This window comes from Pipistrellus hanaki, assembly GCF_964339955.1.
Source record: "Pipistrellus hanaki genome assembly, chromosome: 15".
Lineage (NCBI taxonomy): Eukaryota > Metazoa > Chordata > Mammalia > Chiroptera > Vespertilionidae > Pipistrellus > Pipistrellus hanaki.
Window position 1 is genome coordinate 18654342 of NC_140517.1, and position 27875 is coordinate 18682216.

Genomic DNA, 27875 nt, shown 5'->3' on the forward strand with positions numbered 1-27875 from the left:
ATCCACTCATAAGGATATATCACTCAGCAGTGGTGACACTATGAGATTTTCAATAAATGGTCATCAATCTGTCCTTCCTCCTCCCCCTGGAGGCAGATGGGGCACAAATAGCAACTCAACCCTGTATCTCTATAAGCACCTGGGCTTTATTCATTGCAGGTCTAAAAAGAGAGAGAACCCATTTACCAATATGCCAGGACTTGGGCATTTTAATTATTTTTTGCTTTTATTTTTTTTGGGGGGGCACATTATTTACAATAAGAAATGTAGCTCTCTGTCTTCATGAATTGCCGTCTGCAGCTTGAGTTTGAGAAGAACTTAAGAACTTGTTACAAGGAGCATCGTAATTTGCCACAGTACCTGCAGGCGGTCCCACAAGGTCAGTCAGCTCCAAGTTGCACAGCCACGTCTTCCCTGGCTTTCACTTTACCCGTGCCCTTGACGTGGCGCTGCCTTGTCAGGATTCTCGTAAAACTCCTCGCTGATGACTTCTTCTGTTCTCTTCATTTCCTTAAGTGAACATCTGTCTAATTGTTCACCTCCATTGCTTTAGTGCTTTCTTCATGCTTTCTCTCTTTCCAGACAATAAACTTTATTTTCTTCATAAGAATTCAGTCTACGCAAGGGTATTAGGCAGCTTGTTTGCACCTTTTAATTCTTGGATGTTTTCCAGGACGGCTTTTTGCAGGAGTTCCAATGGGTTCATCTGTGAAGCACGGAAGACAATGCGGCATTGTGTTGGGGTTTTTATCCGTTACCTTCTGTTTGTAAACATCTGCTTGGAAACGTTTGCCGGTGCCCACTCTGGCTCTCCCCAACCCCCACCAGAAATAAAGGGACTCATCTCTTTTTGCTTGGCATTGGATAAGACAGTGTTGGCTGGTTCTTTTTTTTTTGGGGGGGGGGGGAAGGGGCGGATATGACAGATGCATAGGTAGGTGACTGTTTAACTGAAACCCATAGACTTTGCCAAATGACTTTCGAGAGGGAACCATGCCCTCTATTTTATTAATGGCTATGCAGCCTGGTACTTGCCTCATGACTACAGTTTAATCTTAATGCTGATTTTGATGATGAATTAAAAAGCTGCATAAACCAGCAATTATAACTAGAAAACATTTCCATTTTTGAAGACCATTATTTTTCATATGTTTAAAAATACTCAGCAAGCCACTGAATTTTTTTTGCATTTTCTTTGTAATCTTTCTGAATTATGTATTGTTATATCTTTAACAAATATTTGGATTTTTGTTTTTGTTTTTTGAGTCAGTGTAAGCATATTCTTATTTAAATTATGTACACTATTATAATGTTCTTGTAATTATTGATATGTTCCCTTCTGGCTTGTTTAAATTAATTTTATGTTTTTTATTTTTCATGTTTTTATGTTTTCTTATATGACCTGTCTTTAAAAACAACTTTTGATTATGAATATGTCAAATACATTCAAAAGTAAATAACATAATAATGAGCCCCCCAATGCCAAATACCCTGTTTAACAGTTAGGAAACTATTTTTCTCTGTTCAGTCACTGTTCGTGTGTGTGTGTGTGTGTGTATGTATGTGTGTGTGTGTGTACATAAACGTATATATATAAACACATACGTATACACACACATACACATATACAGTTATGTATGTGTAAACATACATTTTTATTTTTTGTAATATATATTGTAAGTTGCTTTATGTTTCTTGTGTCCAAATAAAATTTTGTTTAAACTACGAGTAAGACCCACCTAAGTAATGAGGATTCAAAGCTCCATTATGAAATACTTGCTTTTCTTATTGATTTGTGGACATGTGAGAGAATCTAAGCTCCTGCGCAATGCATAGAGGGAGGGAGCATTGTGCATCTTGAGTCCATTGTAAGTCTTGCTACTCTAACCCTCTGAACAGAGCAGAAGTAGGAGCAGGGCTGTGGGGCTAAAAAGTGCTAACATGCAGGACCAAAAGTTCCCATGCACAACATGTGATACGGGTTGGGCACTTTGCCCGATCAGAGGTTAGATGGCTCATTTCCAAACGAAGCCTGCCTACATATGGCTCTGTGTTTCTTTTCTGAAATCTGATTATGAGACCTAGGAATGGGTTTCAGAAGGTTGAGGGAGGGGTGTGGGTCACAGGATGCTGGGCATAGAACCTGTTTCTTTTCCTTGATGCAGATTGCCTGGAGGGTCCCTAGTTTGAATCATCACAAAGGTACCTGATTTCTGACAATATTCCAAGTGACAGAAAGCACATGGGCTGCTTCTGGGACCCCGGGTGGTGTTGTAATGACAGACTGGAGGCCACTGGTATGGGGCATGCTGGAATCTGCTGAGACCTTACTTAGTGAAGACACAGACACCCCTCTGTCCCAACACACACACACACACACACACACACACACACACACACACACTCACACACTCACACCTCTGGAAAGCAAGGGAACCTGCACTGCGCCATCTTGTCCTTCCCTGCATGGCTGCTTCTCTTCCCGTTAGTGGATGTATTCTGGTTGATTAAATCAATGTAAGAGGATGTCTTGGTCCGTTCAATCTGTATCTTCCCTGAAATAATGTCTTTGTGATGTTATCATAACCTTTGGGAGATAGGATTGGATATAATCAGAAAAAACACATATGTGGGCTGGGACAAACACACTTATGGATTACATATTTATAGTAAACATTTCCATTAAAAAACATTTCTTTTTTAAATTAAATCTTTATTGTTGAAAGTATAACATATGTCCGCCCTTTCCTCCCATTGACTCCTGCTAACCCGCCCCCATGGGTTATGCATATATGCATACAAGTTCTTTGGTTGATCTCTTCCCACCCACCTACCCAGTATTCAATATAACTTTGTGGGATTAGTGATATAATTATGGTGTTGTTATGAATTTTATTATCAATATTAACTATGATTACTGATGACCTCCCCATCCAGGTCATTACTAGATGCTTCATACTCATTATCTAATTTAATGGTCACTGCACTCTTGCTGGATGTATATAATCCATTTCACCGCGTCTTGGGAGTTTGGTTAATTATCCATCATCACATAGTTCACCATCAGCAGAAATGGGATTTGAACTTGGTCAGGCCTGACCTGTATGCCTGTGGTCTCCCACCTATAGAAAGGGAGCATTTCTCTCTTTGTCACTTATGTACATGGGATCTGTTTCCTTGAGGATTTGAGTTGTGCATTATTTGCTGAAAAGAGCATATATCTCTATTTCATTGATAACAGAGAGCAAGGGGGCTGGGTTTGTCCCAACATTCTTCTCAACTTTAAAGATGTGTTAAGCAAAAAGTTTTAATAGTTCACATCAAAACCTTAAAAGCTCTCAGACTAATCTCTAATGGAGGGTGGATAAGTTTTTTGCTGTGCTTAATCCTTACTAAAACACTAATCATTAGGGCCCCCAAATTGCTATAAGGAGGGCACTTAGAAAACATAAGGGATCAATAGTACATAAGGAAATAAATGAAACAACGTTTTGTTTCTTTTAAATTCACCTTGTTGCTGAAAGATAGAAAGGCTGACCATGAGTTAGATTGTGAGTTTCTCAGCATTTCATAGCTTATATATTGAATCAGGATTTTAAAAATATATTTAACTAGCCTTAACTTTCTCAAAAGCTACAGAGATGCATTTGATGAAAAAAAATAACTTCAATTTTCACTGGTGGTAAGACAAACCTATGAGGAAATACAGAGGTGTGTATGGAAGCTCATACGATGAAGCAAAGACTCTGTGCTGGATTCTCTAATCCTTGCTTCCCTCAGGGAACTGTGGGAGTGTGGAGTATGATGCCATACCTAACCTGGCGCAATGCAGGAAGACTTCCTGGAGTATGTGACTATGAGTTTTATTTGGGTTTGACACTGCAACAGCCTAGAGACTGAATTCTGTGGTTGGAATATTGATAGTATTCTGTGAAGGGCACAGTGCTCATGTTGCAAACTTTTGTTGGTCCATTATTCAACCACTAGTAAATAAATTACAATTAGTTTATTTAGTGTTTCTCAGAAATATGGCCTTCAGGACTCAATAAACTTTTTCAAACGAAAATAAAAATATGAGGACACCAGTTTAGGCTGGCCAAAGTTATTATTATTTTTTAAATAACGACATTAAAAGCAACAACAACAAAAAAAACCCAACAAAATGTAACAACATGCCCCTATCAAGTATCAACACTATAAAAGAAAGGGTATTTTTGCGCCAAACATAAGGATATATATATATACTTACTCGGAAGGAAAGCCGTTTTTTAGCTTATTAACATTTTAGTTTGAACTGCGTAAGTTTTTTTTCACCTGCAGTTTCACTTTCCCTGGTTGTTACCCGCGGTCAGCGGTTCGAAAATATTAAATGGGAAATTACAGCAATAATCGATGCCTAAGTTTTAAATTGCTCCCCGAGCTGCGGAGCGTGGAGAAATCTCCCCGCTTCTGAGTCTCGCGTGGAAATCTCGCGTGGCCCTGTCCTTCTCGCGTGGCCGCGTCCATGCCTCACAGCTGCAGACACTTCTCGCTGTCAGTCAGGTGGAACCTTCTCGGGGATCTGGTCACCCTCGGTGGCAGCGCCATGCTTGAATCTATTCAGGTAACTTTTATTTTATTTAATAACGCACCAGAGCACAGGAGCAGTGATGCTGGAAACCCAGAAACGCCCAAGAGAAGCCATGACGTGCTTCCTTTGAGTGAAAAGTTGAGTAAAAGTTTATTAAGATATTTTTGAGAAGAGGGAGAGAGAAAGACAACATTCACATAACCTCTGTTACAGTATATTGTCATAATTTCCCCATTTTATTAGTAGTTGTTCATCTCCCGACTGTGACTAATTTATAAGTGAAACTTTCTATAGGGCAAGCATGGTATATACCTATAGGGTTTGGTGCTAGTTGGGGTATCAGGGGTCTCGTGAGGGGGTCGGGGTGGGAGGGAAGAGGACTCTAATTTTAGACGCACGTAGAAGTTGCAAAAGTAGTACAGAGAATTCACTCACCTTCCTCTAATTCTAACAGTTTGCCTCACCGAAAATAATCATCACAAAACCAGGAGACTAACACTGGCACACAATGCTAAGTGTGCGGCCGGACTCCCAGTTTCCCCAGTTGTCCCTCTTTATCTTCCTGTTAGTTTCGGACCCGGTCCGGTCCCCGCCCGCGTTATCTCCAGTTGTTGTGTCCTCCTGGTCACCTTCGTCGTTGACAGTTCTTCATTCCTCCCCTGTCCTTGCTGATCTTGGGGACTTCGGCGTGTTTGATATTTCCTCATGATTAGATTGAATTTAAGCGTATTTGGGCAAGAACAGGATAGAAATGATGTGTCCTTCCCATGCGTGGTATCAGGTCGTCCATTACGCCGCGGTGTCCTGTCACTGGTGATGTTAATCACGAAGTAACCTTGATCACCGGAGATGACGATGCTCCACTGAGTTTCTCTAGAGTCACATTACTATTTTTTTTTCTTCAAACTTTATACATATTTGGGATGAGATGCTTTAAGAGTCTGCGGACATGCTCTTTCTCCTTAAACGTTCACCCAGTGACTTTCAACTTCCATGAGTCCATCTCGCCTGCAGCATTTATCCCCGTGGGGTCTGCCTGATGATGAGCTTGTACTTCCCTCATGCTTTTTACGTTTATTTTAATTCTTTTGAAGGAAGAGCTCTCTCTTCCCCCTTTTTACTTATTTGTTCAGATATTTTATTTATATTGATATGGGTTCGTGGGTCTACATTTTTATTCCATGGCTTGTCATCCAGTGCTATCACTGTTTATTTTGTTGCTCCAGCCTTGGCGACTAGGAACTTCTTCTGGTTGGCTTTTGTGAGTGAATTCTCTTCTCGCGGCATGCTTAGTGCCAAATTGTTGTCTTGTCCCCCTCACCTTTAGAAACAATGAGAGAAGACGTGGAAAATGGCTATAAAGAAAAAATAGCTTGGAGGAAATGTAGTTATTTCTTTTAGAACTGGAAGGGACATAGGCGTTTCCAGGGAGCACCCTCAGCCTAAAACTAAGACACAGCTCATCTAGACTTTTCCATGTTCCACGCAGGTGCTGGCCTCACAGGCTACAGCATCTTGTCTGATCCTCCCGCAGTCTCATGGTGATTTTAATATTATGGTTTCACAGATGGGAAAAGTGAGATTCCAGGAGGTCACCATGCATAAAGGAAGTGGTGGAGTCAGGATTGCATCTGGTTCCTGGATGCCCAGGGAATGCCAGTGAGCACTTTTCGTAAAGGACAGGGGGCAGGGGTAGGAGAGAAAATTCCTGCCTGCTCTGATGACAGGGCCACCTCATTCATGTCCCACCACAAAAATCTTTTCTATCCCTTATCAGGAAAAAGAAATACCTTTCCATGAAGTAGTCACTGGGATTCGTGTGTGTGTGTGTGTGTGTGTGTGTGTGTGTATGTGTGTCTGTGTGGTGAAATTCTTCACCCTTCTATGTAATCTGTAGATGTCAATATATTTACACAGTTCTGTCAATTTCATATCTTTCTCAAATCTTAGTTTTAGAGAGTACAAATGAGAGTTTTAATTTGCAGTAATTTTACCAGAGAGAGCGCAGAAGAGAAAAATGTTCCTCTTTCTACTGATGTAGTGTGCCACCACTATTCCTTTTCCTAATCCTTGTACTTGTGGTCCCTCAACCTATTCGGAACAAAGAATTGGATTCAGGAAGGGAGCTTGGCAGCACCATGTGCTACATACCACGTAGCTCCCAGCTGGGACAGTGGAGGTCCTGGGGTAGGCAGGAGCTGGCCAAGGTCATATACAGAGTGAAGGGTAAAGCTGGGCTGGGAAGCCAGGGGTGTGGCCTCCAGGCTGCCTCTCTGCCATCTTGCCATGGTGCTTATTCAAGAATGCCTGTCAGTACCACCAACGTCCGACTGACAAAAGGAATTCTCCAGAACGATTTCTTAATAATAAGTACTTATGGTTTCTCTTGGCTCCAGGCCAATTCCCTCCTCTCAATCTTATTTTCAAGGTTGAACATTCCCTTGGAGTTAGTGACCTTGCCTTTACTGGCCTGTTGATGTCGCTATCCATCTATAAGCCTCCTTTCCAGGGACTGTGTTTGCAGCAAAGACTATAATTTTATTTTGGGTTTGGATATACTGATTACATTTTAGCTTCTGGTATATTTTCTTACCTGTCATAGCCATTAAATTTATTTTAATAGTTACTCTACCCTCCTGATAGCCACTAAAGGGGGAATTGGATATTGTCTATCAATTGGCTCAGTCTGTGAACTAAGGCTATATCTAATTACAAGGCATTGTATCGGTTCTGATTTATTAACCATTTACTGTGCCTCGGAGAAGTGGCATTTTTAGTAGCACTGCTCAGCCTGGATGCAGCTTTCCAGGAGGGCAGGGTGCCCAGGATATCACTGATCTTACAGTTATTACTTTGTGTCATATATAATCTTGTTTTTTCCCTGCAACAAATAAATCTTAGGGTCTCCCTGAAAAAAAAAAAAAAAAAGAAAAGAAAAGGGAAAAAAAAAACATTTGTGGTTACAGCATAATAAAAATAAACCGTTTGTCGTGACTGCAGCTGACATTTATCAGCCCGTTTGTGGGTGCTCTTTCTCTCTCTCTATAATACAGAACATAATTTGTCACTTTGTAAATACATTCCAGTCTAAATCCCTGCCAGCATCTGTTAGTGTTTGAAGGATTAATGTACTACCCTGTGTATGTCTGCACTTGCAGGGAACACTGTAGCATATGATTATGGATCTTGGGAGAGAGGGGAACAGGGCATTCTCTATGCTTTTTCCAGCACATGGGTCTTGTTGGCCTTGTCCTGATTTTTCTTGTCATTGTCCAGTTCTGCTTGCCAGGATTCTGGCGGCCCTCAACCTTTCTTCTCCCTTTTACAGTAATGGTCACTGGAATGGTTGTTCATAGGTACTGTGAGTGAGCAGTGGGAGACCTTTTGGGCTTGGGTTCAAAATTCTATCTTTATCTGATCTATGACCTCCAGTTACTTAATTTCCATGTCCTTACTTACAAAATGAAGATGCTAATACCTATATCTTAAATTTGTGTCGCTGCAAAGTGCCCAGTCGAGAATCTGGTCAAGAGTACCTGGTGGGGCTGCATCACCTTTTATCATTGTCAGCGTGATTGCTGTTCTTGACTCAGTTCATGAAACTCAAACTGTCAGTGAAGGATCCCAGTGCCACGAGGCAGTTGGTGGTTGTGATTCTGTTTGTTTTCCATGTTTTCTAATTAGTGCATTTTATATTTGTTTGGAACTATTTATATCCCTGTAAATCAGGTGTCTGGTGGGTTCCTGGCCCAGAAAGCATTCTGCCAGGAAAGGACTGGGGTTCTCAACAAGGCTTGGTACTAAATTCTGACAAGACTGGGGGATTTAAACCCATCCCCAATGGCAGCATGATGCGGAGACCTGCTGGAGGGCCATCCTTGCTCTCTACAGCAGAAGGCATCAACTCCCCTGTGTGATCATGTGTCCGTAGTTCCTGCTACTGTATGGAATGGCAATAGTCTGCTAATCCATCTTACACTCCTGCTTTTCTTTGGATTAGGAAAATTCCAGGAAATGGAAGAAATGGCTCATTAGTAATTTCTTATGTGGGCAATCTCGGTTTCATTCTTTAGTTTTTGTGTATGTACTTCTACCTGTCCTGCTCCAGTGGTTCCCCCACCCAACCTCTGTGCCTGTATTGGCAATTCTCTCCAATAAGCAAGATATTTTATAGTGATCTTTTCATTAAAAGCATTATTTTGCTGTTGTTTAATTTTTGTTGGAAATACAAATGCATACAAACAGTTAGAAATATCATGCCCACATACCTAGTGGTGAAGATGTGTGCGTATGATTTGATGCTTGTTTTTAGGATTCTGAAAAGAATCTTCAGCAGATCTACAATAGGAGTATATCTTTGATTCTCAATGAAAAAAAAAAAATCTATTCTTCTTTCCCTATATGCCCAAAAGTTACCATACTTGTAAAATGTCTAGAAAGGTTTATTTCAATTTTTTGACCAGTATCTATAAAATGCTAAAGATTCAGAAAAAATTTTCTATGTTCAAGCAGATGTATGGAATTGTAGGAACCATTTAGTGCTGAAACTTACCAAGTGTAATACTCCTGAAATTTGTATTATTTAATAGGAGAAACATTTTGCATGGAACAATATTAGCAGATTCTCACTTCTACAATAAATCTATTGCACATCCTTAGTTCTACACACTGTTTGGGAGTCTATATGCTGTGTGTCACCTGTATCTTTATCAAATGGTCTGTGTGATAAAGTAAGACATACTTGAAGACATGGTATGATATTCTTCTATTTTCTCCTACATTCATTGGAATCTATGAATAATATTAAAGACTGTCAGATGTCAGGAAACAAATTGCTTGATTCTTGTTCTAAAACAAGAGTCACAAACTGTATTTTGTTGGGAGGTAATCCAGCCTAACACTTGTTTTTATAAATAAAGTTTTATTGGAACACAACCATACCCACTCATTTACAGTATCTATGGCAGCTTGTGCTTTCATGCTACAAAAGTTGAGTAGTTGGTAATGGCCTGTAAAACCTAAAATGCTATCTGACCCTCAATGCTAATCACAATGAGCAGGTGCTTAGCTTCATATCTTATTTCTACAAATAGGGAAGCCTTTCCAACGATACATTATTTAGTTATCAAACTTGGTTAATCCAAAAAGGGGTGGGGAGAGCAGAGAGGTTGAAGTTAGCTGTTTTGCCATCATAAAGTTAAAAATTTAATGGCGAAAATAAAACAGAAAAATGTAAGAGGCTTTGGCTTCATGGACAGAACGACATTCCTGGGAGTGTACGTTTGGCCCCCAACATGACTCAGGGGGATTTCAGTGTCTGGAAGAAAGTTCTGGCCCAGAGACAACAGTGCTATCTTATCAGGAGAATTGGCTCATTAGATGGAGGGAGAACTGAATCCCAATTCTGCCAGCTATTAATTATATGTGTTTTGAGCAGATTTTTTTTTCATGCCTTCTCGGCCTTTGTTTTCTTTATAAAATAACAGGTCATTAGGTTGACCTTGAAGGGCTCAGCAGGATAAAATGTGACAACGTTCATAGGTGTTCCTCCTCGGATACTATCTGCCAGAGAGCAGCCCCTCAAAAGTGTTTAATTGGCAGTGAGTGCTTGCCTCTTGGAGGGGATTTTGAAATTTATACAGGGGAAGAAGTCTTAGGTCCTAGATATGTGAAGAAAATGACACTGGATCAATTAGGAAAGATGACCTAGTTGATCATCCTCAGCCAGAACACCCTCAAATTCTCTGGGCAGGGGAGTTGGGGGAGGGTGCATTGCAGACCCAGAAAAGAGTGCAGCCAATAACATCATGGCTCTCCTTTCGGAGAAGTGCCAGTGCCCAGGGCCTTCCTTTGCAGGGGTAGAAGCTCTGGGCCACCCTGTCACACTGCCAGCCCCAGAAGCTCCCCTGTCATTAAGCCAAAAGGAGCAGGGAAGATGCCTATATAAATATTGAAGAGGCTGGAAGAGGGCCAAGCTGCCTTAACATGCACGCCAGCCCAAAGTTGAGTCTAATGGACATTTATAAGCCGGTGTTCCCCCACGCCCCTCCCACTCTATTGCTGTCTGTGATGCTGTCCTGAAAACTTAGTGTATACGTAGCTGGCTTTAAACAGAATTATCCAGTGTGATTCATTTTTCCCATTTGGCTGTAAGAGAGGAGAGCACAGAACAAGCCAGAATGAATATGGCTGTTTGTTGATGCCCAAACCAGCATGCTTTGTGCATTGAACAGACAGGGATCCAGTTACTGTACCGAATCTGTGTGAAAGTGTTGGACTCTGTTCCATTCCTCATGGACTTTCCTTTTCCCAGCTCCTGTATGAACTTCATTTCCTGATGGAGTCCTGGTGGAGCTGTCAGACAAGCCCCAGAAACCTCACTAATCTATTCAGTGCTTGAGCGCTCTCTCTCTCTCTCTCTCTCTCTCTCTCTCTCTCTCTCTCTCCTCAATAACTTCTACTGTAAGACTATCTGAAATTACAGGATTGGGTAAGAAAGTATTACCATTGATCTGATGTATGCATTAGGCTGAATTATTTGAATTAATTTATAAGTCCTAATGTACTTTTGTTTCTCAAAGACTTTTCCAGGTTTATTTTATGCAGTTTGGACTTTTTCAGTTGTCTAATATTCCAGTATCTGTTTCTGCATGTGAACTGGATAGTTCTTCCCTAAGCATATCTCTTTCTTCTGCTATCTTGGCAAAAGCAACTCAGAGCAGCCTCCACCCCCTGACCTGACCTTCTAGATCTTCTCTGAAGCTCAGGTTCTATAGGTACTAGATATGCCTTACACGTTGGGACAGAGAACAGTTTTATGAAATGAGTTTTAATGTATGACACAAATCCACAGGGCTATGACTGATTGACTGGTGGCTGTTCTTTTGGTGAAAAAAGTTTCTAAGCTTCTGTTGTCCAGGGGCTCCACTATTCCTTAGGATCTTGTTATAATCTAAATTCATTTTTAAAAAAATATACTTTATTCATTTTTTACAGAAAGGAAGGGAGAGAGATAGAGAGTTAGAAACGTCGATGAGAGAGAAACATCGACCAGCTGCCTCTTGCACACCCCCTACCAGGGATGTGCCCGCAACCAATGTACATGCCCTTGACCGGAATCGAATCTGGGACCCATCAGTCTGCAGACCTACACTCTACTACTGAGAAAGAGTATGGGAACCCAATTCATGTGAAGAATAGACCAGGAGTTACACACTGTTCCTCCCAAAGGCCATTGGTGGAAACCTTGATGCCCACCTCAGTGCAGGCTGGGAAATGTAGTTCCTGGATGGTCAGTCTCTTCTCAGCACAATCCCATCCTGTGGAAAGGGGAGCACTTATTTGAGAAAAGCTAGTTCTTTCTCTCCACAGTGTATCTTTTTACATAACATAGGGTAATTTCTAAAATTCTAGTTTGTTGGTTTTTGCCTTTAAATGTGTGAATTTAAGTCCATTTCTGTTCTTTGCGATTATGGATATATTTGTACTAATTTCTGTATTTTATTTTGTGTTTTCCCTCTACCAAGAGTTTTCATTATTATTTTTAGTTCTTTTCAGACATTTTTTGATTGATCCATTTTCTTTATATCCTGTGTACTCCAATGCCATTTTGTTTTCCTACAGTTACTTTGGAAGCTAAGTATCTTCCTTCCTTCCTTCCCTCTTACCCCCTCCATATTTCCATCTCTTCCTTGGCATACTTCCTTCTGGTAGTTATTCTTCAAATTTTATATACATATTTAAATTTTCTCTTATCAAATATAGTTATGTAATGTCTCCTTCATTTAACCAACAAAACCAAACCCTACATGATTTACTGTAGTGAGATCTTACCTCTCTCCCTATCCCATAAAAATATTCTTGCTATTGTTTCAAATCCATCTGTAATACCCTTTCAGTGTAATTTGTTTGGTCCTGTGCTAATGTTTGGGATGTGCAGAATTTGGGGATAATCTGACTCTTGCTCCTTTTCTGAGTGTGTACTATGTTGATTTCCCATCTTTTTCTGCCTTTGTAGTTGTTTTGGTTAGAACCTATAAGAGGTATGGTAGATGCCACTTTAAGCTGGAAACCTGATTTCTCTCAGAAGCATTTCAAGATTTTTTTTCTAGTTTGTCTGTTGAATATCCTGCCTTGCTTCAGCAGAATCTTGGAAAGATTTCTCTCTTTGGATTCATCCTTAAATTAAAAATGGCCTTTGTGGTCAGGCCTCCAGTGTGATGGCAATATTACATGTTTACTGCATGCTTGGCATAGTGAGCTCATATCCATCATCACACAGTGTGACCAGTTTCTGAGAGGTAGGTGCTCAGCCAGCTGGCCGAAAGCACTAGGAGGAATGCCTAGCTTTCCAAATGGCTTATAGATAATTTTGCTATGGCTTATAGATAATTGTTGCTTATAGATAAATGTCACTATTCTGCTTTCATATCTATTTATGAAATTTTTGCAAGTTTGGTGGCATGTTATATATTCATTCATTAATTTTTCTAAATTAAAGCCTGCCTTGAGAACACACTTTGTGCCACCCACTATGTACTAAGTATTAGAGATAGAGACATAAAACTGTGTGTTTTAATTTACCATAAATGTCAATGTGAATTATTGGTGTTTTGGTTTTCTTTCAGTCTCCCGCGGTGTTCTTGGGAATGGAGATTGCTATAACCTTTTGGAGGACACCCAGCAAAAATCTATCAAAATTTAAAATGTAGATATCTCTTCGTGTAGCAACTCTACTTCTAGTAATTTGTTCTTTAGAAGAAAAATCATATATTACAAAGTATAAGTATCACAGCATTGCATTTGGTAATGAAAACCTGGCAACTATACACTGAGTGGCCAGATTATTATGATCTCTGAAGGCATAATAATCTGGCCACTCAGTGTATATCCTATATAATAAAATACTAATATGCAATTTGTCCCCTCAGCCAGGAGTTTGACCAGCAGGCAGGCCGGCCAACCACCCATGTCCCCTTCCCCTGGCCAAGCTGGCCAGACCCCACCTGTGCATGAATGCATGCAGCTGGCCTCTAATACACACACACACACACACACACACACACACACAGAGAGAGAGAGAGAGAATGGTCAGATTATTATATATTCAGAGATCATAATAATCTGGCCACTCAGTGTATAAAATGGTATTAATTACAATAAGAACAATAGTAAACACAGGATATCCGTTTAAGATACTTTCCATGGGTATTATTCCATTGAATTCTCACAGAAATCCCAAGAGGACATGTTTATATTATTTCTATTTTTATAGATGAGGAAATTGGAAATTCAGGCTTTAAGAATTTAAGTGAAAATTCACAAAGCTAGTGAAGGCTGTAGAGGGCTAAACTCTGCAAAGGGGAAATATTTAATAAATGATCAAAAACTTCTTTAATGGGCTAACTGTACAGGTTGAAACTAATAGGAGTAGAATTCTATATAGATATATTTAATCATACAGTAAGTTAGGAAAAACCAGATTGTAAAATAACACATGAGCTCTGCAACTATGTTTGTAGGCAAAGGTGGTTGCACAATGTTTTTATATTTGTAGAAAATACACTCTGGAAGGATGTATGGAGTAGTGGGGTTTGGGAGATATTTTTACTCAGTACATTACACACTTCTGCATTATTTTTTTTTCAATGAGCCAGTTTTATTTTTACAATTAAAGATAAATGTGAGTAGCTGAAAACCTCTTCAGGTCCATCAGTGTTCCTCTCACCAGCTCACACATGCAGCCTGGCACTGTGGACCCCTGGTGCCAGTGGTAGGGGCTCTCTGTACATAGTAGGATGTTTAGTAGCATGCCTAGCCTTTATCCATTAGAAGTCAGTACACCCCTCCAACTAGTTGTGGGGCCAGAAAAGTTTCCAGACCTTGGCAGATGTGTCCTTGGGGGCAGAATGCCCCCAGTTGGGAACCACTGTGTGACCCTGCTGGCACGGGGCTATCTGTGTGCGGTTTTCTCCGTTCTGAGGGTTGAAATGAAAATATCTCCTTCCACCTGAGGGTCTTTCAGGCTTCACCAGTCCTTCATGTGGAATTCAGAATCCTCTAAGCCAGAGCAGACAAATCTTATTTATCTCTTTCTATTCAATTTAATCACTATTGACCTGTCACTGGTAATCAATAGGCGCCAGGTCTCTATGTTTTGAGCTGTACACTCTTTCTGAATCTAGGAGGGAGGCACTGTGATTTTTCTTTTATCAGCGGCTTCCCTAGCATAGGGGGTTCCATTGCTTAACAAGTTTCATTAAGAACACAGCTATTAAATATTCAAAATCTATAGACTGTTCCTGTTGAGAATGTAATTATACAGTAAATTAGCTGATGTCCATTATGGTGTCTTTGAAGCACATCGTTGATGTTTCCAGTACTTACATAAGATATAGGGGCCTGTTTATTAAGAGTCTTCAACTGTGTATAAAACCAGAGCAGTCAAAGTAATGGTGTCTGCTGAAGGATTCTTTATCTTATGAATTTACCTTTAGTCATCTATTATTTATTTCAGCTATTTTATATGCCATTATAATAAATATTATGACAGAGAAAGCTTTTACGCTTCAACTTATTGTACTACTCTTTACTTGCCTGCAATCCTTCAACAAAATGTAACCAGGCTTTACCTATAGTTAACGTAAATCATCACTTACATTAGAATGAAAAATTCGCTCTGAAAAAAAGGGCTCCTTCTTCAATAGCAAGGCCAAGATGCACAATCATGTTGGCTGCCAAACCCCCGTGGCTCTTGCAGTCTCGCCTTAAACTGTTTTTAAGCTGCAAAGTGAATACATCGCATAGAGGGAGATTGGAAGGTTTTAGAATATTTTCACTCACTTATTAGTTTCCGGCAAGATAAGCATTTTTTATCCAGTGTGCAAAATATTGCCAATTATTGCCTAAGCATTTTTAATAGTTTTGCTTTGCATGGGACCTAACTCATAGACCAAATTAAAGAAGCTGTTATCCAGTGCAGTTTCTCCTCCAATCAGCCTCACAATTACCCATAGATATTGATACTGTTTCTTTTATAAATTGAGTTCCAGCAACACAAGGCAAAAATTTTGACCTGTGTATAATGAAGAAAGAGTTGTCATGATTTCCTTATTAGGGATATTTGTGCATTTTGGTAGGGTGAAGGATAGTGTTGGGGGCACTTGTGGGGACCCAGGTATGAAGGTTGGTGCTTGATGGTTGATCTGAAGGTCAGGTCAAGGCTCTAAGAAAAATCCAGTTCTTAGCCAAGGATCATTTTTTGGAGTCATTTCCTATTTTGAAATGTGGCATCTTCTCTAAGAGCTTTTTCTTGTTAAGGGTACAGTGGCACAGACTGGTGCACAAGAGCAGGGCTGTAAGAGACTCTCAACATCTCCTTTTCCTGGGGTGCTCTATCAAAACGGGCATTTATCAGTGCACTCTTTTCATCTGCAGGTTAGGCTGAGTTTGGGCAAACTTCCCCCGACTTGCTCACAAAGCTGGTATGGGTCCTTTCACTGGAGGTACTGGAGCTGAAAGTGGATGCCAGTGTTTGTTTCCTGTATTTCCCAGTGAGGATGCGGCCCTCCATTGCCACCATTAGCATTACTTATATATAACACTGGAGAGACGAGCGTTATGAAGTCCCACATAGGATATTGATGAATTATTAAACCAGTTTAGTTAGGTCTACATCATCGTTCAGTGAATAATGTCATGTCAACAATATGCTCAGTGCCAGTGTCTCTCGCTGTTGTAAATGTGACAACTCCTATTTAAGGTTTCCAAACATAAAATCAGGACTGCCTGTGTGTAAAGTGGAAGGCTGAGAGACATCAGCATAATGCAATTAAGGCCCATTGGATTGGAATTTGCAAGATGCCATTAGCAATAAGCTCTGAATGTAGATTATTGCCTTCGTTACATTTTCTCTTTCAGCAATAGCCTTCTCTTATAAATTTCAAATGTATAAAATAATAGGATATAAAATAGACACAAATAAGAATATAAAGGCAACGTTCATTTCTTTATAGCTTCTTGGTGTTACATGTTAAAGAATAGGACGACAGGATATATACAGCAGAGGGTGGTATTTCAGCAAAGACGCAAGCATTGGAACGGTCCCCATCTGGTTATAGAGAGCCTGGATCTCTGTCTTACTGGCTGTGCTTAGCCTCTGTTTTCTCAAAGTGGGGACTGATATACTTTAAAAGATACTTCATATGACTCTTAACTAAAAAGTAAACGCCTGTTTTGCCTAAGGTGATAAGCTGGTGTACTGGTGTGACTAGAAAAAAAGAGCAAGGATTTAAGGAAGGGTTGAGAGAGGCATTTTTATGCCATTTTAAGTTACAAAATTCTTAGCATAAAGTTTTTTCTATTAAAGCTATATCATAGGTATTCATTATTTTTTCACCTTTAAGTAATAATAAACACATGTAAGTGAGATTTTTATTTTTTTATTTTTAGAGAGGCCAAGAAATGAATTCTTTTGTAATTGTAAGAGAAGGGTAGATACTCATCCAGTTGGCATAGATCAGTGCTTTCAAGTGAGATTACACACTAGCTAATTCCCCTAAACACAGCATCTTACATCTGTGTTTGCATATGGCATGTCCCCCATAGCTGAAGGAGACTCTCCTCTTAGTGTATTGAAGGCTGTGCTCCTTCATCGCATCTGGGTTTCTCCATCCTTTCCTTTGTTGCTGGTAAGCACATTATGAATGTGAGATAGTTTACATATTGTAGTGTTGGGGCAAAAAAGAAAAGGAGTAAAGGCGTTAGAATTCTTGGAATATGCATTTACCTTTAGAGGCAATGTTACTGAATGAATGAATCTATTAATGAATCTATTAATGAGTCTATTAATTCATCCTTAATGTTGTCTCTCTTATTGTTGCCCAAGAGCAGGACAGCATGCTGCCTCTGCATGAGGCAGTTCCTGATCCGGTGGGTTTCCTGGGGTGCAGTTGCTTTCTCTATTTGTGAACTGGGTGGTTAATAAATGGCCCTGTTAAAAAAAAATGAAAAAATACACGGCCCCATAGTGCTGCTGTGTGGCTAGAAGCTGCCGTGGGGCAAGGACTTCTGGCCAGTATTCTCAGATGGCTACTGTTACCAGTGAAGCACACTCCATGAGGAGTGAAGCAATTTGGTGCATATGATGATTACAGTGATGATAGTGGTAAAAACAACAACAAAACAATCACAGTAATGCTATTCTTTGGTAACAATTACAGACCACTCATCAGGCATCAGGCATTGCTCCAAGTGACTTACATATATATTACCTCATTTCCTGATATGGCAGGTGCTATAATTATTTCCATTTCACAGAAGAGAAAACTGAATGCACAAGATGGGGAAGTAACTGGCCATTTGGTAAGTACTGGGACTGGAGTTCAGATCCAGGTAATCCCACCTGAGGCCATGGCCTAACAAACCCCTTTTAAGTCCAGAACATTCACAGAGATGGGACTTGGGTGACTGTAGCCTCAGGGCGATTCTCTGAGCCTTCTTCCTTCTGCTTTGGTGAGACTTGTTTTCCTCCTCCCAGAGTTTCTAGTCAGACTTTCTTTGAGCTACTGATACTAATTTATGAAATAAAGAAAGGAAATAGCAATTACTAATGTCCTTTATTATGGAAAAGCAATGGTCATTCCTTTTTAGCAGTGGCCTTCCAACTAATAATAATAATAGTTTTTATTTATGTGCTCCATACCTTATATACATCATGTCTAATCTTTACTCTTAACCACCAAAGACAAATGCCCATTTTCAAGTAAGGCAGTCGAGGCCCTGAGCATTGAGGTCATGTCCCTGAGGTCTCCCTGCTTGTGCTATGATCCTGAGCTGGAACCACAGCCCAGCTCTGCCATCCCTGCTGCAGATGACAGTCTCCTTCTATTTCTTCATTTAAATACCAAACAATTCCCATATGGTTCCTTTGGTTTCGGGCTATGCCACATCTGAGTCACACTTGGCTAATTCATAGTCATAATATGGCATGAGAGATCACTGTTGCATAACAACAGCAAGCAGTCGAAGGATTCTGCTCATACAATCACTCAGACAGGTTTACAAAGAATAGACCAGGCAGACTTGGTCTACAGAACAGTGCCACCAGGGAGTATCCCAGGGTCCCAGGGAAATGTAAGAAGAGTGAATGGATTGCTTAATTACTCAGTCTTTCTGGTTGAGCCTAGAGTGTCAGGAGCAGTTGGGCATCTCAGCTACTTAGAAGTTGCCTGATGTTTCATGTGTGAGATGCCACCTGTGCCATTCTGTTTTAAAATGATGGGTACTAGCATCTGTATACATAATTTAAAATAAATTTACATGCTTGTTTTGCCTGAGACGATAAGCTGGTGTACTGGTGTGACTAGAAAAAAAAAAGTAAGGATTTAAGGAAGGGTTGAGAGTGGCATTTTATACCATTTTAAAATTCAAAATTCTTAGTATGAAGTTTTTTTCTGTTAAAGCTAAGTGAATGATTGAATAGATGGAGACAGACAGACAGACAGAAAGGAAAGGAAGGAGAGATCGACAAGTGGAAGGATAACAGTTTATTTTAGGGTGGAGAGATTGTACATGCATTTATTTTGTTCATATTTTTCCAGCCTTTTAAAAGTTTTCTATAACTAATGAAAGTGTGAAGTAGGCAGAGACCTGAAAAAAGCCTGGAGAGGTAGGCAGGGCCAAGTCACATCATAGTCTTTACCATTCTCCATTACACATCCCCATCATATGCCTTTTTCTGGGCTCTTGGAGGGTTGTACCTTCTCAAACAATGCAGTTACATGAGTTGTTTTGCTAATGAAATGTGAGCAGAAGCAGCCTCTGTCAATGCTGGGTGGAAACCATGGGGAACCCTATGCAATTGCCACACTCCTTTCCCCACTGTGGAACTTACTGATGTTATAGAGGTGGAGGCTTCATCTGCCTGAGCCCTGGTTGCCCTGATAAACATGACTTATGATTAACATGGCCCCACCACCCTGGGATGGATATGGAACATGAGCAAGTAATAATCGTTGGTGTTTTAAGACACAGAGGTTTGTTTTGTGTGTGTGTGTGTGTGTGTGTGTGTGTGTGTGTGTGGGTGGGTGTGGGTGGTGTACTTTATGGAATTCTGTCTGACTGACACAAACTGTGTGTGAACCAAACTGAGGGATCTGGACCATATCTTCTTGGCCATTCCCAGCTGCAAAAGGATTTTAAGCTGGGACTTTGTGTGTGTTTGCTTGGCCAATCCAGAGAGCACATCTGGCCAAACAAAGCTGTATGGCATGTGATAATTCTTGCACCTCTTAATGAGAAGGTCACCTGTTCCTTTGTGTGATGGAACATTTTTATATCTCAAATCTGGCGAAGGTAACACGAATTTATATGTGTGGTCAGATGTCACAGAATTATACACAAAGGCATTACAAATAAATTAACTAAGTGCATCCAAAAACTGGTGAAATCTTAGTAGTGTCTGATGTCTAATAAATTCCACTCTGCCAGTGTCAATCAAGTGGTTCTGATCATGGCTGAGATGTCACCATTGAGGATGTTGCAAGGTGAACACTTTAAATACCATTTCTTGATAGTCTATAATCAGTTCCAAAACAGAGTTGACAGCAGCAACAAAAAGTTCATGAGCTAAACATGGAAGTGAATTGTGGTCAGTCCCAGATTCAAGCCCCGACATGGCAGAAAAGCTCACACTGTCAAATTGAAACGCTTGCCTTCACCTCGCAGTCCACAGGTTATCCTTCAAAAATAGGACCCACCAGCCTCTGCATTTTCATTTAGAGCATGTCTCATGATAAACACTTTTATAAAGTTGCTAAAGTTCTTAGGTAGTCAGAAAAGCAAATCTCCCGATACACACACTCATAAACACCCTCTTCTGAGGGCAGGAGAATTACCTGAGTAATAGTGTGCAGACTTGAATCACTGTCCCCAGGAGCCTAGTAACCCGGAGCCTGTGGATTAGTCTGTTGAACTGCTTGATGGCTTGTGACCTCTTGTTCTCCCTGGAGGTGTACATTCTGATTTTGTTCTTATTAGTAGTGCATTATTTTAAAGTGAAAGGGAAAGACCAACAGACAACTTGCCAACTGTAAGTTACACACACAGAGGCATCTGAAGGCCTCCTTGGCCATGCCATCATTATCCTTCTCCTCCTTTTGAAATCTGCACGTTGGTGCATCTGCTACTGCATAATGAATGTAAATTTATACTGGCCAGGCTTTTGCCACTGATATGCTGCTAGGTTTGGGAAAGTCATAGAATCACTCTCTGTCCACTTTCCCTAGAACTGGGCTCTGTGATTAGACATGACCTGGGTCCTCCAGGATATAACAGACATCTAATCCTCAGGGCAGACCCTTGCATATCCTTAACACCATGCTGCATAGCAGTCCACCCAAACCACCATTTACTGCGGGCTGGCACCAGGGGAGGAATTGGGCACAGTAGATGTTTTATCTCTCTCTAGTTAAATTTACCAAACACCTCCTCTTTTCCAGACAGGATGGTCGGTGCTTTACACTTATACTCACAATTCTGTGAGTAGGCCATTAATAGTCACCTTTTACAAATGAGGAAACTGAGTCTTAGAAATGTTTCATGGCCTCAAGGCAGGCTTCTTCTCAGCTGTCTCTGCCTGGTGTTTGTTATTCAAAGCTTGGGAGCTGGGTGAGAGCCCAGGACCTTGGCAACCAAGATCAACTGCCCCATATCCACTGAGCATCCCTGCATGGCCTGTATCCATCCTGAATAGGACAGCTCGGTTGCAGGATGTTCTTAGCAGTGCTGTTTGCATTCACCTTTCCTAGCCTTAGAGGTGTCATGTTATTCTCCTTAGTCTTCCTGTAGCCTCACCATCTAGACAAGAATTCTCAATTCAACCATTTGTTTAAGGGCCTCTTTTACCCGATTAGGCAGGTGGCCTGTAATTCTATCTTTGGAGGAGGTAGGTCTAAGAACTGATAGTATTGAATATCACACCCTGAAGTCCAGCCAAACTAAAAATTGGGAGTGTCTTTCACACAAGGCAAGTCTGAGAGGAAACCCTGATCTTTCCAGAAGTGTGCTGGAGCCGTCCAGTGGAATGTGATGCTTCAAAGCCTGACTGCTCCAGCCCTTTGAGTTCCTTTCCAAGAGGGAACTTGGGCTTTTGTGTCAGATTGGCTTAACATCAATGCTTGCTACCTGCACTTCTGGCCTCTCTGATCTCTTACAAGAAAAGTGGGAAAATATAGCCCATTGCTCAGGTGTGAGGGTGAAACTAGATGGTGCATGTAAATGTCCAGCCCATGGAAGGTTCTGAATAGATAGTAGCCATTATGAGCATCATTATGATAATCCACATATGCCCCATCTGTCTGTAGTGTTTTGTGGGTTACTAAACCCCAAACATCTGAGTCAGTCATAATCCTTCTATATAAGTGACTTTTACCTGTTTCTGTACTTACTATAAATAAACTAGTGACCCTGTGCACAAAATTCATGCATATTAAAAGGGAATTAATTAGAGGAAATATTTTAATATTGCTATCTGCCCTTTCTCTATAATAGAAGTGTCAGAGATGAAAGAAAATTAGTAAAATATATATAAAAATCCTCTTCCTGTGCGAGTCTGGGGCCCACCATGGGAACCAGAGTCAAGTCCCCGCCCACCCACATGTGCCTTGAAATTGTATGAGACCCAGCCCCAGCCAGCCCCAACCCCATCAAGCCCTGCCAGGTGGGGGGCGTGGCCTCAAGTCCCCTGGCCTGGCACCAGGGCAGGGGTGCAGCCTGAGGTCCCTGTCCTGGACCAGGGGCCATAGCCTGAGGTCATCCATCAAGCCCCGCTGGGCCAGGGGTGCGGTCTCAGGTCCTCCATCAAGTTCCATTGGACAGGGGGTGCGGTTTCAGGTCCCAAGGCCTGGTGCCAGGGTGGGAGGTGCAGCCTGAGGTCCCCCGTCAAGCCCTGCTGGGGGTGCAGCCTGAGGTCCCCTGGCCTGGCACCAGGGCAGGGGGTGTGGCCTAAGATCCCCTGTCAAGCCCCATCAGGCAGGGGTGGGGGGTAAGGGGGGGGGTGGGGCGCAGCCTCAGGTCCCCTGCCCCTTCCCAGTGCCATGCAACTTCAGGTCCCTGCTGATTGCTCATTAAGGCTTATTACGGGAACTTGGCCTCTGCTGTGGGTGCAACCATCTTGTTACCACATGATGGTCAATTTTCATATTTCCTCTTTATTAGGTAGGATTGTCTTTACTTTTTGTGGCTGTTAATCTTCACCTGAGGATATATTTTCATGGAGTGGAAGAGAGGGGGAGAAACAGAGAGAAAGAGAAAGAAACATGGATGTGTGGGAGACACATCCATTGGTTGCCTCCCACATGCGCCTTGACAAGGCCAGGGACTGATCTTGCAACTGAGGTACATGCCCTTGACCAGAATAGAACCTGGGGCCTTTCAGTCTATGGGCTGTCACTCTATCCACTGAACCAAACCAGCTAGGGCTATATTGTCTTTAATTTTTGATACAGTATTGGAGGAGTAATTCCAGAACCTGCATGGCAGTTTTTGAGATTAAAATGTCAGCTGAATTCTTGCCCCAGCCAGCTGTGTCCTGGTGTTCCTATCACTCCGGTTTTTTAGGATGCAGAGTGAGAGGCGATACGGGAGCCTGAAGACCCTTAGGCGCCTCTCCTGTGCGCTGCATGAAGCAGCACAACCCCCAGCCTGCAGTTTCAGCAGAGGCCCGGCCTCACATCCTCCCTAAACTTGGCAGTAAAAGCCCTGTTCTTCCATTCATTTTGATGATTTATATTCTCTCTGGGCGTCTAATATTAAACAGGGGAATTCCGACATGTTCCATAACACATTTACTGTAACTTGATACCACGAACTAAACTTGCTGTTATTTATCATTTCTTTTTATTTTCTCTCATTCCAGCATAAAGCCAAGGTAGAAGCAATGACCCTGGACCTCGCTCAGCTCCGTAGCGTGCAGCATTTTGCTCAAGCGTTTAAGGCCAAGAATGTGTGAGTGTTCTAGTGGAGGGTTATAGATCATAATATCTTACTATTGTAATGTCTTTATCAGATGAACATAACTGGGAGAATGCAAGGCTGTGGTGTTGTCTTGGCGTCCAAGCTGGAGGCTCATTTATATTGGCCCAGCTAAGGTGCACCATATTTTCTTGACTCTCATTATGACATGTGTCATCCATCTATTAACAGCCTCGCAGATAAAAAGAAAAGACACGATTAAAGCACTAGTAGAAGTGGCTAATAAAAGCCAGATGATCCTATGGTGCATCCTGCTTATGGACATTTTTGCAGTCTTCGAGTGGAGGGAAAGAACATTTTCATTGCACTCGGAAAGAGGACACTTCAGCTACCCAGTATAGCAAAGGAGCTGAGGATCAGAGCGTGAGAAGGAGATTTCATTGATTTTTCAAATCTGCCATGATTTTATGGTGGTGTGGGAACGTGGCTCCCAAATGGGCTCCCATCATGAAAAACTTACTCCTTTTTTCATTCTTTTTTGCCTTTCTGAATGCCTTGGCTAGAGGCTGACAAATTTTTACTATACTATTGCATGTTAACCTCTCTTTGAGAGAGAGAGAGAGAGAGAGAGAGAGAGAGAGAGAGAGAGACCCAGATCTAGTGCTGAGGCAAGCAGTGGTGGTCAGCGCCATTTTAATGGTAATATTTTGTGTCCAAGTGTTTATTTTTACAGTTCTCTCATAATTTTTAGGGCAGGCAATACTGGCTTCTTATTTAACATAGGGGTTTGAATTTCGTTAAGAAGTAACTTTCAGTGGATTGAATTATTAAACATGAGGATTAAGTTAGTAGAGGTGCCAAGTAAAAGAGAGTTCCAAAGGAGGTACCAGTTCTCCTGACTGAATTTGGAGAACTCTGATGCATAACAAGCTGTCTTTGCATTAGACTGTTAGGATCCTGAAGCAGATGATGGGTGTAAGGGGAGGTAGTCTAAGCCAAATATTTATATGTAGATCTGATCCCCTCAGTTCTGTCCAGTATCCAATTCTTCTCGTGTCTCCATCAATTTCCCACTCAACAATTTTAGACAGTTAAGGAGTCTGTTCTCTGAATCTATTTCTGGAACAGGCAAGTGGCCCGAGTCTTGGAGGTTGAAGGACTGAGTTAGAGTCCTCAATGAGACTTGCACCGTCCCCTTAGTGCAGGCTGCACACTCACAGGAATACTTGGACAACATCCCTAGTTTGCCAGCGGGCCTGGGTAAGCCCTACCATGTGTGCTTTCTGTAGTGTTTGGCAATATTAGCCCAACACTACAGTGGCCAGTTTGGGTGTAGCAGTAGTTTTTTGTTTTTGTTTTTTTAATCCTTACCAGAGGATATTTTTTCTATTGATTGTTTTCTTTTGAACAGAGAATGGAGGGGAGAGATATTGGAGTGGGGTGTGGGCGGGGGGGGGGGGGGAAGAGATAGATAGAGAGAGAGAGAGAGAGAGAGAGAGAGAGAGAGAGAGAGAGAGACATTGATTGGTTGCCTCCTCTCCCCCTCTCCCCCCCAACCAGGGCCAGGGATCCAGTCTACAACCGAGTTAGTGCCCTTGACCAGGAATGAAACCCACAACTTTTTGGTCCACAGGCCAGTGAGCATAACTGGCCATGGCAGCAGTAGCTCTTAAGACATTTGCACACTTACACCTTTATCATTCACTTATCCAATGTTCATTCACTTAACAACCATGTAGTGAGTATCTCCAAAGCCTCAGATACTTTTCCCGGGTTTGGGAAGAGAGGGGTGACCATTGGAAGCCCAGTTATGCTGAAGCAAGCCATAATCTCACTTGTCAAGGAAGCAGCTTTTTGTTGTGAATAACTTACTCCTCAAAGGAATGCTTTTTGTGGTTGTTTGAAAGGTAGCAATAAGAGTAATCACAATAGCAGCAGTAGCAGCTCATTTATGAGTAGTTATCAGGGGACTCAGACTTAACAACCCTTTGTGTACATTTTCTGGTTAAATTCTCAAAGCAACCCTTTGTGGTAGGTGATGTGTGATATCTCTATTATACAGAGGCAGAATGGGAGACCAAAGGGGTAGGTCAGTTATTTGAAGGCAGCTGGCTGGGAAGCAGATGGGTTCAGATCCTGTAGGATTCCTTACTCCTGCTTCCCCCTCCATGATCAACTGTCCTTTCTTTTACATGAGATCAGAGAAAGTGAGTGACTTTCACAGGCTCACTTGGCATGTTGGCAGCAAACGTAGGGCTTTTTATTTATTTATTTTTTTTTTTATCAAGCTCAGACTTTTTTTTGCCCACTCCAGACATCGTGCTGCTCCAGCACGAGCTTAGATGTATTGCTTCTCCTCACGTCCTCCCATTCTGTGTCAGACCGCATTGTGAGCAGGCAGTTCTGCTGGAGAGAGCCAACTGTTACATAATAGCACTGTCTTCCAACTCTTAACGGGACCATTAGTTTTTAACCATTAAGTAGTTCAAAAATCAACACGTTCAACTGCCTTTTGTAATCACCAAGCCCCAACTTCTTGGAGAAAGCTCTCACCCATTTTGCCCTAATCTTAGATTTTAGCAAATGGCTTTGAATTTGTATACTTCTGGGTTCAGAAACAAGGGTGATTTTCCTTTTAGCAAACCCTGTACCACAAACCTTTTTTTTTTTTTTTTTTTTTTTATGTCTCTCGAGGGTAGTGTTTTACATGTTTTAGAGAAATATTGTGGTGGGGAAAATATGCATAAAAAAGCGAGTGATTTCAATGTTTGAAATCCTGCCAGTGAAATCACTTCTGGATAGGCAGTCGGCAGTTGAGCGCTTACAGGTCTTTAGATTCTGAGAACTGTCAGAAGTGAACTTAAGTGCTGGTGACTGGGCTGCCAAAAAGACATGTGTAGTTCTATTCTTATAATCACCTCCCATCTTTAGACATTAAAATTTCCATGTGTGTAAAGTATAATGACAAATGAAAGTAAGGCTGCCAGTTCAGAGCTAGCCTCTTTCTGTATTGGGAGACTGAGGAGAGGAAACACCATTGAATTTAAATTCAATGTGGATGCTCCCATTTCATATCCCATTTTTAAGCCTGTCTGCAAGCACCCCGGAAATATTTCAGGCTCCCTTTTCCTGCGTGTCTTCCCTGGGTTCACACTCCAGCTCAAGAGTGTCTCCCGCACTGCAATACACAGCATCTTGTGTAGACGGAGGCCCTGAGACTGTAGAAACAGATGTGCAGTGGAGACCATGGTACAAGACTTGGCTCACTGTACTCTGGAGCCACCCTCCATCTGCCTTCTCTTAGGAGGAGATGTGGACTGGCCTGTTCTGGGAAATCTTCTGTGTTCGGGGTGGGAGTGAGGCCATTTCAAAATGAGCACTGCTGATGTGATTATGCAAAATCACAGCTCCTCATCAACTTTTCATTTATTTTGTGCAAGGCAATGTGCTAAGCACATTTGTCTTTAAATTCTTACAGTAACCCTAGGCATTAGTCATTTTTATCTCTATTTTACAACTTGAAGGCGCCGGGTTTTCAGAGAGAGTCTAAATGGTTTCCCCCAGGTTAGCAAGTGGTCAATTCCAAAATTGAATCCAAATCTGAACTCAGGGAGTCTCCTGTTTTTGTTAAATTCTCAGACTCCAGTCATAGTTTTCAGGGTGGATTTCTGTATTGGTGTGTATTGCTGCGTACTATGTTATTTTGAAATTTAGTAGTCTAAAATAATATAAAACAATAAACATTTCTATCATCTCTTCCTCTTTCAACTTAAGTCAGGATTCGAATAATACGGTCAATGCATTTTTTAAAATATATTTTATTGATTTCAGAGAAAAAGGGAAAGAGATATAGAGAAATATCATGAGATGTTTCATCATCTACTGGCTGCCTCCTGCATGCCCCTTTTGAGGATCAAGCCAGCAGCCCAGGCATGTGCCCTGACTGGCAAGCACACCTGACCTCCTGATTCATAGATTGATGCTCAATCACTGAGCCACACCTGCTAGACAAGACCAGGTCAATACATTTTATTTTTTAATTAATTAATTAATTAATTAAATTTCTTATTTTATTTTTATCCACTATTTTTATTAAGATATTATATGTGTACATATGTTACCATTGCCCCCCAACCCCACTCCCATACATGCCCTCACTCCCCAGTGTTTTGCATCCATTGGTTATGCTTATATGCATGCATACAAGTCCTTCGGTTGATCTCTTATCTTTCCAACCTCTCCCTAACCTTCCCACTATAATTTGACAGTCTGTTTGATGCTTTACTGCCTCTGTATCTATCTTTTTGTTCATCAGTTTATAATGTTCTTTATT

The 27875-nt window shown here is 41.3% G+C and overlaps 1 protein-coding gene across 3 annotated transcripts in view; it reads left to right on the forward strand.

Annotated features, from left to right (window-relative positions):
- Positions 1 to 27875, forward strand: part of WWOX (WW domain containing oxidoreductase) — a 914792-nt gene that overhangs the window by 208055 nt on the left and 678862 nt on the right. For all 3 annotated transcript variants that reach the window (XM_084861369.1, XM_084861368.1, XM_084861367.1), the window contains exon 6: positions 23487 to 23575. In XM_084861369.1, coding sequence (XP_084717495.1) covers positions 23487 to 23575 — 89 coding nt within the window. The remainder of the gene's footprint in view (positions 1 to 23486; positions 23576 to 27875) is intronic.